General features: G+C 49.5%; 1 protein-coding gene across 1 annotated transcript in view; it reads left to right on the top strand.

The window, feature by feature from the left end:
- The window catches only part of Alk (ALK receptor tyrosine kinase), a 713,950-nt gene that overhangs the window by 668,149 nt on the left and 29,115 nt on the right, over positions 1-16,686 (top strand). The window contains exons 14-23 of the mRNA XM_070025303.1: positions 1,991-2,122; positions 3,190-3,334; positions 5,041-5,223; positions 6,357-6,455; positions 6,914-7,066; positions 8,019-8,123; positions 10,467-10,653; positions 11,690-11,780; positions 11,881-11,945; positions 14,039-14,168. Coding sequence (XP_069881404.1) covers positions 1,991-2,122; positions 3,190-3,334; positions 5,041-5,223; positions 6,357-6,455; positions 6,914-7,066; positions 8,019-8,123; positions 10,467-10,653; positions 11,690-11,780; positions 11,881-11,945; positions 14,039-14,168 — 1,290 coding nt within the window. The remainder of the gene's footprint in view (positions 1-1,990; positions 2,123-3,189; positions 3,335-5,040; positions 5,224-6,356; positions 6,456-6,913; positions 7,067-8,018; positions 8,124-10,466; positions 10,654-11,689; positions 11,781-11,880; positions 11,946-14,038; positions 14,169-16,686) is intronic.

Genomic DNA, 16,686 nt, shown 5'->3' with positions numbered 1-16,686 from the left:
CTATCCTCAGGAGAGGAGGAGGGAGGGCAGTGCTTAGGAGCAAGTTTTCTTATACTGTTGGCTCATACTGGGTAGCCAGCCCCTCCATTTATGGAGGTAAAAGCCAGAAAGAGCCCATTCTGACTGCATATAGTGGTGCATACCTGTCATCCCGGCACTAGAAAACAATAAGGCAGGAAGATGGTGAATTCCAGGTCAACCCAGGCTACATAGAGAGATGCTGTCACAAACAAATAAATGCCCTGCCCAACTAACAACCCACATCCTCTCTCCTGCCTCTAGGCCTGATCTCAACACATTATACTTGCTCCCCATGCCTGCTTCCAGGTCACCCTGCTGACGATGTACTGCCAGACTGGATGGCGTATAGGAGAGAAATGTTAGCTCTCTACAATAGCAGCTCAGAGCCTTCCATCCACACTAAACCTACTCAATCTCTCTCTCTCTCTCTCTCTCTCTCTCTCTCTCTCTCTCTCTCTCTCTCTCTCTCTCTCTCTCCACATAGATACACATACACACACACACACACACACACACACACACATACACACACACACACACACACAATTATTTCCATCATTAGATCTAAAATGCCACAAAGCAAATTGCATCTCAGCCACTTATCTGGAAATTTCTCTGGCCCCCATTGCTAGCTTCCTCGAATGCCTCGGCATAAGGAATGACTCAAGATGAATTGCTATGTCTGCTGACCGGTTACATAGCAGCATTTGATGGAAAGTTCATGTTTTGTTGGCTTTTCTTTTTTCAGTTCAGTGAAAGAAAAGTCATTTTCCTCGGATGTTTAGAGAATTCCTCAGAGCTGTGGTATCCCACAGGGAGGCGGGGCTGTTTTTAAGGCATTGCTTTCTTTCAAGACACCAGGATTCTGACACTCCCAAAATGGGTCCAGGGAATCCCCAGCACCTGACTCCCACTAGAAGTCTGGAAGGCACAGAAGTCGAATAAAATATATAACAGCCATTACCTACCCCTAATGTGTGAGACACACCATATTAGGCCGCTCACTATTCCTGTCCACTAGGATCAGGAGACTGTCCCCCAATGTAGGTAGTGAGACCAAGTCGTCTGTCTCCAAGATTCATCCCTCTCGTACAGGATGGAGAACTCTACTTAGGGATGTGGAGATGACTCCCAGTGTGAGCTGGGAATGAAATCTGAGTCTGTTCCTCCACTGTTGTTCCTTGGTTCATTGGTGGGTTGGTTGGTGAGTTGACTGGTTGGCTGGTGGGTTGGATACTTTTTTTCATTTTGTTTTGTTGTTATTGTTGTTCTTATTTGTTTGTTGTATACTGTTCCCAAAATGCTGTAAAGCTATACTTTTATTAAAAATCTCAGTGGCTCTCCACTGCCCAGAGGTGGAGTCTATCTCTGATTGTCTCCAGGTCATTCTGCCATGATCTGACTGTCCAGTTCAATCCCACTACCTGCCTCAGTTTATACCCTCTCCAGTCTATCTATCTCAACACCTGAGGCCTTGTCCTTCCTTCTTTGGAGCCTACAGGATGCTAACCGGTCCTCCTGGACTATCTAACCAAAGGTAGACTTTTCTGGGAAAGAGACACTAGTATTTTTCATCAGAACCCTATTCCATCTTTCCTTTGGGGCTTCTGTTCGGCAGCTCTCCACTCCTGAAATGACCTGGCTTTCCTCCTCTCTGTGTTAAAAACCCTTCTGATCTTTCCTGGCCCAACTAAAAGACCTCTTCGCGAGACTATTCTTCCCTGTCCATCACTCAGCTCTAGAGCCTCTCTTCTCTCTCCCAAATTCTCATAGCATTCTGCATCTAAGTTGTCCTTGTGACCCTTCCCTAATCATTCCTTTGCTGAAAATGAGCTTTTGTCTCCTCATCTCAACCATAACTTATTTGAGAGTTAGTCTGATCCTATCTGTAGAAATATACAAGATTTGTCTGCTGGAAAGTGGTAAACCCTGGTCGGATATAAACATAATGTGCTTTTCATTTCTACAGACAAACCAATTAATCCAGAAAGTCTGCATTGGAGAGAACAATGTGATAGAAGAAGAAATCCGCGTGAACAGAAGTGTACATGAGTGGGCAGGAGGAGGAGGTGGTGGAGGTGGAGCTACATATGTGTTTAAGGTGAGATCAAGGTCTGCTCAGCCAGATTCCCAAGACCCTGTGTGCAGTGATCTCTGGGCAGTGATCTCTGGGCAGTGATCTGCACAGTAATCTGTGTGCAGTGATCTGCTTGCAGAGCTCTGCATACATGGCGGTACCATAGCCTCAGGACAACCCAGATAGAAACTTCTTGGATGCTTTATCTCCTGTTAAAGTTGAGAAGCAGAAACCCAGAGAGACATATGATCCATCTGCTCAAGAGAGAGTATTCCTGTGCACCATGCCAAGCCTCTGCCACCCTGTTTCAGGGGTCCAGATGGTCCTCTGGCCCTCATGGGTCAGCTTTCTACCCTAAGGTCAACTTGTCTGACATTACTGCAGCCAGAGCAGAAAGTAAAGGCAGGGGCCACTTGCTCAGTGCTCTCATAACGACAATGATGCTGAGGGCTTCAATGACCTTGGAAGGTCTGAACCAGAAATGCTTAAAAATGGAGAGGAAAGAGAGGGTAACAAGATCTTCTAATCAACAGAAACCACTCTTCTCTGAGAATCTTCAGGAAAAGGGCTGGGGTAAGCAGGCTCCAAGATCCATCCTTGTCCATTTATAATCTATTAATAGATATATACATATGTGCCACAATTAGGCTTTTTTATTTCTTTGTTTTGGAGTTTCACTTGGCAGTACGAGCATTTGAGCTCAGGGCCTCAAGCTTGACAGGCAAGTGTTTTACCAGCTGAGCTACATCCCCAGCCCTCTTTTGCTGTAAGTGTTCAGGTAGGGCCTCATACTTCCCCCCACCCCCACCCCGAGGCTTCTGACTGAGATCCTTCCTCTGCCTCCCATGTAGCTGGAATTACAGGTATAAGATAGGGCACCCAGCTACTCCAGTGGTTTTACTGTGCTGATTGAACCCCAAATGATATAGGAGCTGGTGAGAATGGATTCCTATGACACCACACACTGGGGTAGAGAGGTCACCCCACTTTCCTGCAAACAATCAGGATAAAGCCTTTAAACCAGGGCTCAGAGTCTTCCTCATGGATCCCTAGCTCGTCTCTTCATCTCTGAATGCCTCCTCCCTGGACAGATAAAAGATGGAGTACCTGTGCCCTTGATCATTGCGGCTGGTGGAGGTGGCAGAGCCTATGGTGCAAAGACAGACACATTTCACCCAGAGAGACTGGAAAATAACTCCTCGGTTCTAGGGCTCAACGGCAATTCCGGAGCCGCAGGTAAAAGCCCAACAAGCCCTGCTCTCCTTCCGAAATCTCCCCAGAATGGTCTAGGCTTCAGTTCACCCACACACCCTTCTACCCTGAAGCTATCTTACTCACTGGTCACTGATATGCCAAGAACTCTGGCTCTTGGTGGTATTATCAAAGACAGGAGGACAGGTAGTGTCCTGGGACCCTAGAAGCCACCTTGCTGACCTGAGACTTCCCAAGCCAGTCAACCCCGCAAATGCCAAGCTCAAAACCCTAGCCCTTGGAAGTGGTGCTATGGCTCAATTGGTAGAGCGCTAGCCTTGAGCTGAAGAGCTGAGGGACAGCGCCCAGGCCCAGAGTTCAAGCCCCATGACTGATCAAAAAAAAAAAAAATCAATCTATAAAAAGCCGGGCGCTGGTGGCTCACGCCTGTAATCCTAGCTACTCAGGAGGCTGAGATCTAAGGATCGTGGTTCAAAGCCAGCCCGGGCAGGAGAGACCGTGAGACTCCTATCTCCAATAAACCACCAGAAAACCAGAAGTGGCGCTGTAGCTCAAGTGGTAGAGCGCTCGCCTTGAGCTGAAGAGCTGAGGGACAGCGCCCAGGCCCAGAGTTCAAGCCCCACGGCCGACCAAAAAAAAAAAAAAAAAACCCTAGCCCTGCCCTTTCCAAAGCTGCCGGAGGGCCTTGGCTCCGCTTGGTGTGCCCTGTAGTATTCCACACCCACCTTCTTGCCTCTTTCTAAGACATAGTCATCTCCATTTGAAGCTCTCCCATATCTCTCTGCTGCCCCCTAGGGCTGGGAGGACCTCAAGCCAAGAGTTCTTCCAGAACACCCTTTATCAGGTTAACCCTTACAGTCCTGCAGGCACCCCCACCCCCCAGACCCCCAACCTGCTCCACTGCTGATTCTGCAACCTCTAAGTGGGTCTCCATCACCATTGTCTGCTGGGGTCTTTGGAGTAGATGTCTACTGAAGTGAAATGGCATATGGAACAATAAAGGGGCGAGTTGATCCATAGTCAACCAGTGGCCACACTTCAGGCTCACTGATCTGGATGAACTTCCTTTGCAAGAGTTCAGTGGCTGCCATTGTCCCTGAGTACCACCCCCTCCTTTCTGGGGTGCCTCTGGCCAGGGAGCAGGGAAAGCAGGCTGACATGAAGTCATCTCTGAACTCTCAGCAGTCCCTCAACCTGGCACATTGTGGCACATGTCACACACTCTCTCCTAATATCAACGCCAGGAGGTGCTTTTATTGTCTTCCAGCTATAGGTGAGGAAACTGAGGCTCTGAGTGGGAAAGTCCATGGCCTGGGTTTCACAGCTAGCCAGCTGGTACCTGGTCTAGGACTTGGGCAAGAAACCCCAGGGCTTTGACCTCTGCAGGCTCTTGACAATTAGCTGCAAAACAGGGGTTCCAGCTCTTGTCAGAATGGAAGCAGTGAATGAACCAAGGTGCAGCAATTTGGGGGCTGGAGGACATGGAGTTTAGTCATGTTTACTGTCCCCAGATTCTAAATGAAGCAGGGTACAAGGCACAATCTATGCAAACAAGCTGTGGGCCAACATATCTCCCTAGTGCCCATGGCATGTTACTGGTTTTCTAGGAAACTGAGACAGGTGCAGTACCCTACCTCCAGCCTTGCCAGATCCTCAGGGAGTTGTCTGCTCTCTCTCTCTCTCCCTCTCTTTCTCTCTCCTCCCCCCCCCCCACCCCCTTTCGCCTGCAGGTGGTGGAGGCGGCTGGAATGATAATACTTCCTTGCTCTGGGCCGGAAAGTCTTTGCTGGAGGGTGCTGCTGGAGGACATTCCTGCCCCCAGGCCATGAAGAAGTGGGGGTGGGAGACAAGAGGGGGTTTCGGAGGGGGTGGAGGGGGGTGCTCCTCAGGTGGAGGAGGCGGAGGATATATAGGTAAAGATGATTCATGTTCAAGGTGTCGCTCCCTTCCCCTTTCTTAGTCCTAGGCCCCTCCCTTCCCTGTCCCCTCCTGGCCCACCCCTTCCCCCATGCCCAGTGTGGACCCTGATGTGGCTGCACTCAATGCACGCTCCCCTCTGCCTGGTCCCAAACAGCCAGAGGTAGGGTGATGGCTTCCGAGCCAGCATCCTGCCTCCAGGCTTCCTTAGCAACAGCATCAAGATCCCAGGAGATCATTGATCGCTCCCAAAGCTGAAGATGGGCTTTGGCTTTCCAGACTATTCCCTGAGCTCCTCCAAGGACCCGCTGACCTGATAACCCAGACTCCTCCAAAATCATGCCTCCCTTCCAGTGGCCTGGCCTCTCTAGAAAGGGCTGGTCTATGGTTTCAACAGCTCCTGGTTCTCTGTCCAACCTTCCAGCTGCCAGAGCTCCCACTGTTCTCCTGAGGCCCCAGTGGGCACCCTCCACAAGTGGCCTGCCACTGTCCCCAGCTGCCTTCCAAAGAGCCTCCTGGAGCCCCAGAGGCTGCCGGAAGTTGGCTGTACCCCATCCCCAGATCAGGATGCACTGCCTGCATGTCCTGTGCCTGTGCTATTTCCTGTCTGTGTTTTGCTCTGATGCTGTGTGTAAGATGCTTAGGTTAACTGCATGCTCTTCTTTTCCAGTCCCTGGGTGGTGGGAGGGACCCAGTGGGGGGGGGAGCCCCAAGAGAACCCAGCCCCAAATGAAAGGAGGGACAGGAGTCTGAAGGCACAGGGGCTCATCTTCCCATATCCTACCCTACCCCGGTGACAATGGTAACCTCTCCTAAGTGCCTTTCTCCAGGGCTGTCCGGGACAGAAGCCCAGGGCGTATTTCAGCCTAGAGACACTAGTAGGGTCTCAGCAGAGTGGGGGAGACTAGGAATCTGGCCTCAGCTTGGAGAGGAAAGGGGCCCATGAAGCCAACCGAATTTCCAAAGGCAGCCTCTGTGCCCTGAACCTCCCTTCCCTCCCACCTCCCCTGACCCCAGGGCCCCCTGACACCCACTGGCTTTGGCCAGAGCTTCATGCCCCATTGACACGCATATGTGTTGAGATCTCGGCACCCACATCTGTGTCCAACTCTTCACTGATTTGCCGCAGGTGGCAATGCTGCCTCCAACAATGATCCCGAAATGGATGGGGAAGATGGGGTTTCCTTCATCAGTCCACTGGGCATCCTGTATACCCCGGCTTTAAAAGGTACCTCTAACTCTGCTAAGGGGGTGGAACAAACTTCCTCACACCAAGCTAACACCTCAGGGTATCGACAGGTCATCAGGATCCTAAGGCATGATCATGGGCCCCTTGCAGACACGTCTTTCTGTGGCTCATCTCATCAAGGTTTCGGGAAATCAGGGTGTGTGGTTTTAAGTAGGCATGGAGGCTAGATACAACCACCAAGACAGACCAGTGCTATAAAAGGCAGCCATGATGACTTGTGTACCTGCGTCACCAACCTAAGGGTCTACACACACACACACACACACACACACAAGACACACAAACTCTACACACTCATCAGATGACAGGGGAGACTTCCTTATAGAGAGATGAGCTGCCACAGCAGGCTGCTGGAGACAAAGCTCAAAGGCCAGGCATGGAATTGCAGGGTAGTCTTCCATTTTGTCCCAAGACTGACCCTCCCTCCTTGTCCCCAGTGATGGAAGGCCATGGGGAAGTGAATATCAAGCATTACCTCAACTGCAGTCACTGTGAGGTAGACGAATGTCACATGGACCCCAAGAGCCACAAGGTCATCTGTTATTGTGACCATGGGACAGTGTTGGCAGAGGATGGCGTCTCCTGCATTGGTAAGGAGCAGAAGTGGGGGAGGGGAGACTGGCTTGGGAAACTGGTCCCCTGACAACTCTAGGTCCCTTTTGGAAGCATCCTGTCCCTTCCCTGCTGGTGTTCCAACAATTAGCCTTGCAGGAATGTAAGTCCACACCCCTGAAGGAGTCTTAAAGGCATCTAGTCTCATCCCTCACCTAGGCATGGAGCCAGTGATCCTTCTACCCAGAAGCTAACTCATCACTCCACGAGGACCTAATGGACAGGGTCCTCAGCATTTCTAAGGCACTCGGCTGCACTGGAATGAGCCAGATCCTCCCTATGCCCTTGGAACTTCTCCTTTGGGGATTCCTTAATGGTATATAGTCTTTCAAGTGCAGATTCGAAAATGAGACTTCTGGCTTTAAGTCTTTTCCAGAATAATAGCCCACAGCTTTGATCACATAGAGTGGAGTACCTCCTGCTCACCACAGGGGCCCTCACCTCCTCCTCACCATAGGGGCCCTCCTCTGCAAATACTCTGCATGTCAAGGCCCCTTCTCAAGTGTAGTGTCAGCTATGGGATTATGGCCTGGCCAGCAGGGACCTAATCTGCACACCCTGACCTGAAAAAACTTGTCCTCAGAGAGGATCCATAAGGAAACACTCTACTCTCTCCTCTGTTAGTCCTTCTGAGTACATGGGTCCCCGAAGGTCCCCCAGTCTCATCCATATCAACTTGTTGTTTCTTCTGTCTTCAAATTGGCATTTGGGACCAATTTACAGCATTGATAGTCATCCCTTGGAATTTTCCTTTCACCCAAAGCCACTACAAGGAGTTCATGGTCCCCTGGAAAGGAAGGTATTGCAAAGTCTCCGGAAATAGGAAGCAGCAGGTGGCTTTGGTCCCTACGGGCGAGGGTGATTCAGATTTGGGACCAGCTCAGAAGAGAATCAACATGGTTGTCAATGCCCAGGGGTCCTTTCTTCCAGTGTCACCTACCCCGGAACCCCATCTGCCGCTCTCGCTGATCCTCTCCGTTGTGACCTCTGCCTTGGTGGCTGCTCTTGTCCTGGCATTCTCTGGCATCATGATTGGTGAGTATGTCAGATTCTTAGGGCTCCCAAAGGAGGGCAGAAATGTAGGCCTGGGCTTCATCAATACCATTCCTGGTTGGGTTCATTCCCTGGGCAATACTCAAACCCCATTAGGCAACAGAGAGAGACAGAGAGAGAGACAGAGAGAGAGAGACAGAGAGAGGGAGGAGACAGAGAGAGAACTACACACTTGTTTCTGAGTATAATCCCATCTGACCTGTCAATCCAGGTGAGCTAATCCAAGGTCATAGAGGCTCAGCAGACCAGGTGGACAAAGACATGAAGACAAGTATAAGGGTAGGCTCCTAGGAGCTTGCTCAGACCAGCCCCTCAGAGCAAGGAGCTCTGTGGAAACAGAGAGAGATGGTAGCGTGCACTGCCTTTTCACATGGTGCCACCCTTCAGTGGAACAGGGTAATCAGAGCCAACCCTTGTTGCATTCTCACAGCATTCCTGGTGATTTCACATTTCAGATCATTAAGCTCCTATGACCAGACTCGGGCATTGCTGTAGAAAGGAGCAGGGGGGTGAAAAGGCTGGAGAGCAGGGAACCTCAGCCTTCTACCTGTCTGCTCCTGCTTCTTCTCCCCCCTCCTCATTTCACTCCTGTAATGTGTGCCCGTCTCATCTGTGTGTTGCTTCTGCCATCTTTCCCTTCCCCTGTAGCAGAAAGAAAGGAAAAAAATCATATGCTCAGGGTTGGAGCATTTTATAGAGGGGGGGACTCCGCTCTTAGCAGTTGACCTGGGTAGCACTTGGCCTGACCTGGAAGTCATAGTGTTAGGCTTTTCCTGCAGAACACATTCTCTGAATCATCAGCCTTTCTTTCTGTCTCCCTGAAGTGTGCACTCACATGTAGTAAGGAACATGGCAACTCACACGCTAAAGCTCTGTAGACTGTTTCCAAGCTATGCTGTGTTGGTGAATTCATTTCATGATGACAAGCCTCATTATGTGGAATTAACAAAACAGGGCAGCAGAAAGGAGCCAGGTTCACAGGTCATTGCTCCACTGAGCTGCCCTCAGCTCTAAGTATCAGAGGTGGAATTAGAGTGCAGGAAATCAGATACCACTTGAGGGGATTTGTCACCTTGTGGCCACTCACCAAACACAGTGGACACACTGTTGGCCATGACCCCAGCTTCACTCTTCGGTCCACTGCTTGGTGTACCCCTAGGCCATCCCACCTCACCCCCATAGCACAGAAGAACTGTTGAGTTAGGGCCATTTCTAGGAGTCCTGATACCTCTCTCATGGACACCTCTGGTCCCCGAATGTCTCCCAAGAACCTTACCAAAATGGCCTGGATTGCATGGCAGCTTCTCCTTAGCCTTCTCTATTTCTCCCTCACGTGAGCTCTAACTCACTACACAGTCTAGGGGGGTCTCAGCCTTCTCTCGCTTCACTTCTTTTCTTCTATGGTCCCTGCTCCCAGTAAAATCCAGTACATAGCATCCCATCTTGGATCTGCTTCCTACAGGAACCAGACTCCGTGTGATACAGCCCCTGTGTGATACAGTAGGTGATTTTTTTTTTAATTTTTTTATTGTAGAGATACTATACAGAGGGTTACAGTTACATGAGTGAGGTAATGAGTACACTTCCACTTCCTCTTGAACATTGTTACCCCCTCCATTGTTTTCCCCCTACCATCCCCTCCCTCCCTCCCTTCCCCAAGGTTCTTTTTTTTTTTTTTTTTTTTTTGATCGTGATTAAGTGATTACTTAATTTCCGGAAATTCACAGTATTGTGGAATAATGATGCTCATTTAAAGTCACAAGTTCATTCTAACTTTCCTGGAGCAAATTGTCTATCACAGTCTGTAATATATAACGGTGCTCATATGTTATATACCATATATGTGATCAGCAGCATGGGGATATTTAGTAGTGGTTCAACCAGATGAGTGGGAGTTCTTTGTTTCTTAAGTCCTGTTAGTTTTGTCATATCACCTAACATTTTGGATTCATCATCCACTTATCAGGGAGACCATGTACTGTTTGTCTCTTCGTTCTTGGCTTACCTCGCTCAACATGATTCCTTCTAGCTCCATCCATTTCCCTGCAAATGCCATTATTTTGTCATTTCTAATGGCTGCATAATATTCCATTGTGTATAGATACCACAATTTTTGGATCCATTCAGTAGGTGATTTTTAAGCTTTTAAATTTTCTAAAATGATGTTCTGGTTAAAGGGCCATTTTTGCACATATGCACAAGTTATTAGTAAGTGAGACGGAAGGGTTTAGAATTCAAGGAAGGTAAAGGAGACCCAGGCAGGCTTCTTGGAGGAAATGTCCTGTGCTGGGCTCTCCGTGGCAGCTGACCTCTGTGTGTCCACAGTGTACCGCCGGAAGCACCAGGAGCTACAAGCCATGCAGATGGAGCTGCAGAGCCCCGAGTACAAGCTGAGCAAGCTGCGTACCTCGACCGTCATGACCGACTACAACCCCAACTACTGCTTTGCCGGCAAGACCTCTTCTATCAGTGACCTGAAGGAGGTACCTCGAAAAAACATCACCCTCATCCGGTGAGTGCCTGCTGCTCTCCCAGAGCTGTGGGGCCTTGGCAGCATCATGGAGTCCTCTAGCAACAGAGCCTAGCAGATCCATCCCTAGGGTACTCCAGCCTAGTCCTAGGATGGACAAAACTTTATGTTCAGAGCCACACATGGGGAGGTCAGCTTATTTTAACACCCAGTGGATTCATAGGGCTTATGCAAGGAAAAAAGGATTTTGGCAGGAAGAGCCAAATCTGTTCCTCAAAATCCATTCAGGCACTGAATGGTTCGGTTCTCATTCCCTCCTCTGATGACTGCCCTCCCTCTGCTAGACACCCCACCGCTGAGCATCTGGAGTGCCCTTGTTTGATCCTCTGCCATTTACAACAATGTATCTGCCAGTGATCTGTCACTGTCCTCAGGAGCATGGCAAGAGCCATGGGTTACTTACCTCTGCATCCGGGTAGATAGGTGAGACTCACTACCTGTTCATTGAATGAACATACATTTTGGCCATTGTGATGGATCCTTGGTAAGAACCTGGGTTGACACCTTTCCTGTTTGCCACAGACAAGGAGAGCTACATCAGAAAGAGGGTTGTTTGGCTCAGGACTCTAGAGGCACAATATTTAGGGTAGACATCTGGCGATGGCCAGATGCTGGTTGGGAGACCAGTTCACAGCATGGCCCGGAAAAAGTCAGGGCAAACAGGCTTGTGTGTGTCTGAATCCCCTGCTCTCTCACTTGTAGTCACTCATGACACCGCATTGTAATCATTTTATCTAATCCTAATCACCCCCTCAATAGCTGACAATGGGAATTCGCTTCAGCATGAAGACCTTGGAAAACACAAGTCAAAACATCATCGAACCTTTCTTCCTAAAGTTTAGATAAGAATGGCTCAAGATGGCACAGTTAAGACAGGTTGAAAGTGTCACTCCTTATAATGGCCACCCTTTGTCTCTTGTGCATATCCACTGATAAGATCCTTGAACTCAGGGGCCCCAGCTGCCTCTTGACTGTGGCCCACTTAACCCTACTCTGTCTTGTCTTCTCGTTGGCACAGGGGTCTGGGCCATGGTGCCTTTGGGGAGGTGTATGAAGGCCAGGTGTCAGGCATGCCCAATGACCCTAGTCCCCTTCAAGTAGCTGTAAAGGTAAGAGGCAGCTTCCTCTTGAGTCCGACCTTGCCCTGAGGACTGTGTGGGCTGAAGCTATCAGCTCACTGCTCCTTCTTGCCCTTTTTTCTGTGCCCAGACGCTGCCAGAAGTGTGTTCAGAACAGGACGAGCTGGATTTCCTCATGGAAGCCCTGATCATCAGGTAAAGCCAAAGAGAGACCCCAGCCCACCTCCCCAGACACTTCTGGAAGATAGGAAATGGGGCTCTCCCCAGCATGGCTCCTCCGCCCCAAGAGAAGACTCCAACCCCAATGGTTCTCTCAGAACCTAGCTGTGTGCCCTAATGATCTGCTGTCCACTATTCTACTGCCTCTGACCCCCAGTGCCTCTTGTTCCTTCACTGCTGAAGAAACAGACTGTGCTAGTTTTTGACATCAAGAGAGAGAATCCCCTCCCACATCCCTCTTCTGGAAGCATGGCCCTTTGTCCATGCCAGCTTACAGACCAGATCTAAAGGAAATGTGGTGCTGCCATGCTGGGTGGCTGCCCACCCAGATCTGCAGTGGACTCACCTTGCAGCTCTGGGTCTCCATTTCAGCTGGAAATCTCAGTGATGGAGGTTCCCAATGGTGTCTTCTCTGACAGCAGAGGAGGTATAGATGTTTGACCTTGAGATCCGGAAGGGCTCATAGATCCCTCTTAGCACTAACATTCTACTTGAGCATCCCAGTGGGTAGGGCCAGCCCAGAGAGGAAGTAGCCAGGAAACAAGGGCGCAGCAGTGTGAGGGACAGGTTCTTGGCCTCTGGAGCCCCAGGAGGTCAACACTTTGAAAAGTGCTTTGAAAATAGCACTTATTTTCTGATTTGTTATCCTGATGATACTTATAGGATTTTATTGTTGTCGTTGTTGTTGTTGTTTGAGTCCTGGGGCTTGAACTCAGGGCTCTGCACTGTCCTAAGCTTTTTTGCTCAGGGCTAGTGCTCTACTACTTGAGCCACAGCTCCACTTCTGGCTTTTTGATGGCTAATTGGAGATATGACTTTCCTGCTTTTCATAATTTCCTGACTTTTCCGTTGGCTTTAAATTGCAGTCCTCAGATCTCAGCCTTCTATGTAGCTAGGATTACAGGCATGAGCCACCAGTGCCTGGCTAACACATGATTCTTGAATAAGAAAGTAGAAGACTATATAGAAAGAGAGTCAATCACTCAATATCTCTGTGATGTGTGTGTGCATGCATGCGCATACATGTGCACTTATTGTGTGAGTGTATCCCCCTCTGCCCTGTATATCCTAATCTGACAGGAAAACTAAGTCTTTGCCTGTAATTCTAGCTACTCAAGATAATGGGATCCTGAGGATCAAGAATCAAAGCCACCCTTAGGCAGCAAAGTCCATGAGATTCTGATCTCCAATTAATCAACAAAAGCCAGATGTGATGCTGTAGCACTAGCCTTGATCAAAAAAGCTAAGGGACAACACCCAGGCCCTGAGTTCAAGCCCCAGGACTCCCATCCCCTCTCCCCCAAAAAGGGAAAACCAAATCTCCAGCCCTCTTGTCTGCAGGGACGCATGAAGCCACCCCATCCCATGGTGCTTTAGTAGCTCACATGCTGAAGCTATGCCTGCAACTTTTGCCTGCGACCTTTCTCAGAGAACCCATGCATGGATTTATGCATCCGTACCTGAGAAAGACCCAGTCCTGTCCCCCTTTCCCTTACCACTTTATCACCCCAGAACCTGTGCAGTAACCTCTCATGCTTACCAAATTCTCCCTGCCAACCGAGCTCCTGAGCAGCCTGCCCTGTCTTCCTCCAGTTCAGCAAGCAAGTCTCCTGGGAGTCAGTGGGGCTCCCCCTCTGTCATGTTCAAGACATGACTGCCCTGCTTCTTCTGCTTCATTTTGTCAGAACAAGCCAAGAGCAGTGCCTCATGCCTCTCATCCTACCCAGGAAGTAGGGATCAGGAGAATCAAGATGAGAGGCCAGCCAGGGAGAAAAGTTCAGAAGACCCCATCTCAACCAATAGGCAGAGTGGCATGAGCCTGTTATCTCAACTATAGCAAGTGGTGTTACCTTGAAGACTGAAATCTAGGCCAGCCTAAGCAAAGAGTTAGACCCTATCTCAAAATTAACCAGAGCAAAAACAACTGGAGGCATGGCTCAAGTGGTAGAGCACCTGCTTAGCAAGTGCAAGGTTCTGAGTTAAAACTCTAGTACCACTAGAAAACAAATGAAAACAAAAAAGATGACCGACCATCTCATTTAAATTCACTTACCCCCTCTGCTGTGCAGCAAATTCAACCACCAGAACATCGTGCGCTGCATCGGGGTGAGCCTACAAGCCCTGCCCAGATTCATCCTGCTAGAGCTCATGGCTGGCGGAGACCTCAAATCCTTCCTGCGGGAGACTCGCCCACGCCCGGTGAGTGAGGGCCCATCCTCCCCCCCCCCCCCATGGCCCAGGAGGGACAGGAGCAGGGGATGGGGGAGCACGAGGGTAAACCAGGAACCAGTGACTCTGTGAAAGCCCAGGAATCCATTCAAGGGAAACATCAGGACAGAGTGGGAACAATAGCTGAGCCCCAGTCCTAGGAGCACATCCATTCCTTTGTCCAGATCCATTGTATGGCCTGGTAACCCGGGACCATCAACTCCAATACAAACTCAGAGAAGGACTTCCAAGCCAGACGTGTCACTCACTCAATTCCCTATCAACTCATTCTGAACCCACTGAGCTTGTAGCTCAGAGAGGGGCATCTCAGCCTTGTTTTCTATTAAAAGAAAGTGCCAGAAGATTCAGGAGGGTGCTGCATGTACCTAGGGGAGAGACCTTGGGAAGGATGCAGGAAGCTCCAGCCTGGCCATGGGATACCGTGTGGCATGGGGCAGTCCACCCTCCTTACCCTCAGATCTGCACAGGTGAACCCCGGGGGCAGGGCTAGAGCACCTCAGAGGTGGTTTCAAAGGATGAAGCATGCACTCCTGGCCGCCCATCTAGTGCCCGATTCTACTGGGCCTTCATGAGGGCCCAGCCACCAGGAACTAGACTCAGGTTCGGGTGTGGCAAAGGGGCTGCCAGAAGGAAAACTAGCCTGGTTAGAACCTCGATCACCCTCCCCTCCCCAGAGAACAGAGAATACCTCATGACATTCTGCTGCAGAAAGTTGAAAACAGACTGCACTGCTGCAGGGACTTCAACATGGTGGCAGAAAACTCTGAAATGCCATGGATGTTCTGCCTACGGTCAGGTTCAGTTTAAAGCACCTCTGCTTTAAACCTGGTGTGATGGTGCACACTTCTAATCTCAGCTACTGGAGAGGCAGAGATCAACATGATAGTTGGAGGCCAGCCTGGGCAAAAGTTAACAAGACCCTCCCATCTCAAATCAGTAAGATACGGTGGTTCATGGCCGCAGTACCAGCTATAAGGAAGGCAATAGGTTGGAGGATCATGGTCTAAGGCTGACCCTGCAGCTCTACCTGAAAAATAACTAAAGCAAAAAGAAGTTGACTAGACTTGTGGTAAGGCTCCTGCCCAGAATGTGCAAGGCCCTGAGTTCAAACACAAACACTGCCAATAATAATAATGGATGATGATGATGATAGTAATAATGATAATATTTCCATTTTAGGAATTTCCCACTGCTGGGTGGTACTATCCTGGCATCTGGGGAGAATCTCTTCTTGAAAAGACTCAGCAGAAGGGTGGAGGCTGGGGGAGAAAGACTAACCCCATCTCATACTAACCCTTCTCAGCACTTCCGTTCTTGAGACTTTCAGGTTTCCCAGCACCCCCTGGCGGGTGCTGGAAGTCTCACCCCACCAGTTCACAGACAAGAAAACTGTGGCCTGGAGATGTTTATTGACTCGCCTAAGACCACATGCCAAAAAAAGTTGGGACTAGCACTCAGGACTTGTGATTTCTGGTTGGGTGTTCTCTCCAGCCTCCCATTGTGTTTATGCAAATGATCCTCTTTGGGAAGCCAGGAGAGCCAACTCCACTAACCATGGGAATGGCTCTGCCAGCCTCTGGCCTGTACCACAGCACTCCCAGCCGGACAGAGCCAAGAGAGGCCATGATGCAAGAGTTTATAGCCTTCATCCAGGCTGGCCAACAGGCCAAGAAAGGACGTGCCTTGAAAGTGGAGTGACATTTCCTTTGGCCTTAAAGAGACTCCATGCAGAACAGCTGGAGAGGGGTCCTAACTGCCCAACATTTCCCAAATGCTCTTCTTAATCCACTTTAGGTTTAGCTCTTAGAGAAAAATTAATTTCTAAAGGTATTTTAAGGCTGGGACATGGCACAAGGCCCTAGGAGGGACATTTAAATATAAGATTTTATGTGTATGTGTGCATGTGTGTGCATGTGTACATGTATGTGTGTGTGCGTGCTACTGGGGTTTGCACTCCGGGCCTGCCCTTGCCCTTACTACTTGAGCCACAACTCCAGCCCTTCTCGCTTTTAAGTTTCAAAAAGGGTCTTCTGTTTGTGTCCAGGCTGGCCTAGACTGCCATCCTGCCCTTTACACTTCCTGTGTACCTGGGAGGACAGGCAGGTGCCACCACATCCAGCTTTTTATTGCTTGAGATGGCATCACATGAACTGTTCTGCCCAAGCTGGCCTAGATTTGTACTTCTCCCAATCTGAACCTCCTCAGTAGCTAGGGTTACAGGTATGAGTCACCACATTCAGCCTAAATAGAGAGTTTTAGTACAACATTATTACCCCTTGGTTTCTTCATGGGTTTCTTAATAAATTTGAGGCGTTCACATAGTTATGAAGGTATGGCTAGAAGAACATACAGGAACATTAAAAGGAAAAGGACACCACTTCATGCTGGATTCAAAGCTGTGCCTATATTCCCAGGTCTGTAGTGAGGCCAGGTATTGGATTTTGAAAACCTCCAGATGATTTGTAGAGAGATGTCAAGGTCTAGACCC

This window comes from Dipodomys merriami, unplaced genomic scaffold (genome assembly GCF_024711535.1).
Source record: "Dipodomys merriami isolate MVZ:Mamm:240054 unplaced genomic scaffold, mDipMer1.0.p SCAF_17, whole genome shotgun sequence".
Classification (NCBI taxonomy): Eukaryota; Metazoa; Chordata; class Mammalia; order Rodentia; family Heteromyidae; genus Dipodomys; species Dipodomys merriami.
Note: the sequence above shows the minus strand (reverse complement) of the source record. Positions and strands in the feature narration are given on the sequence as shown.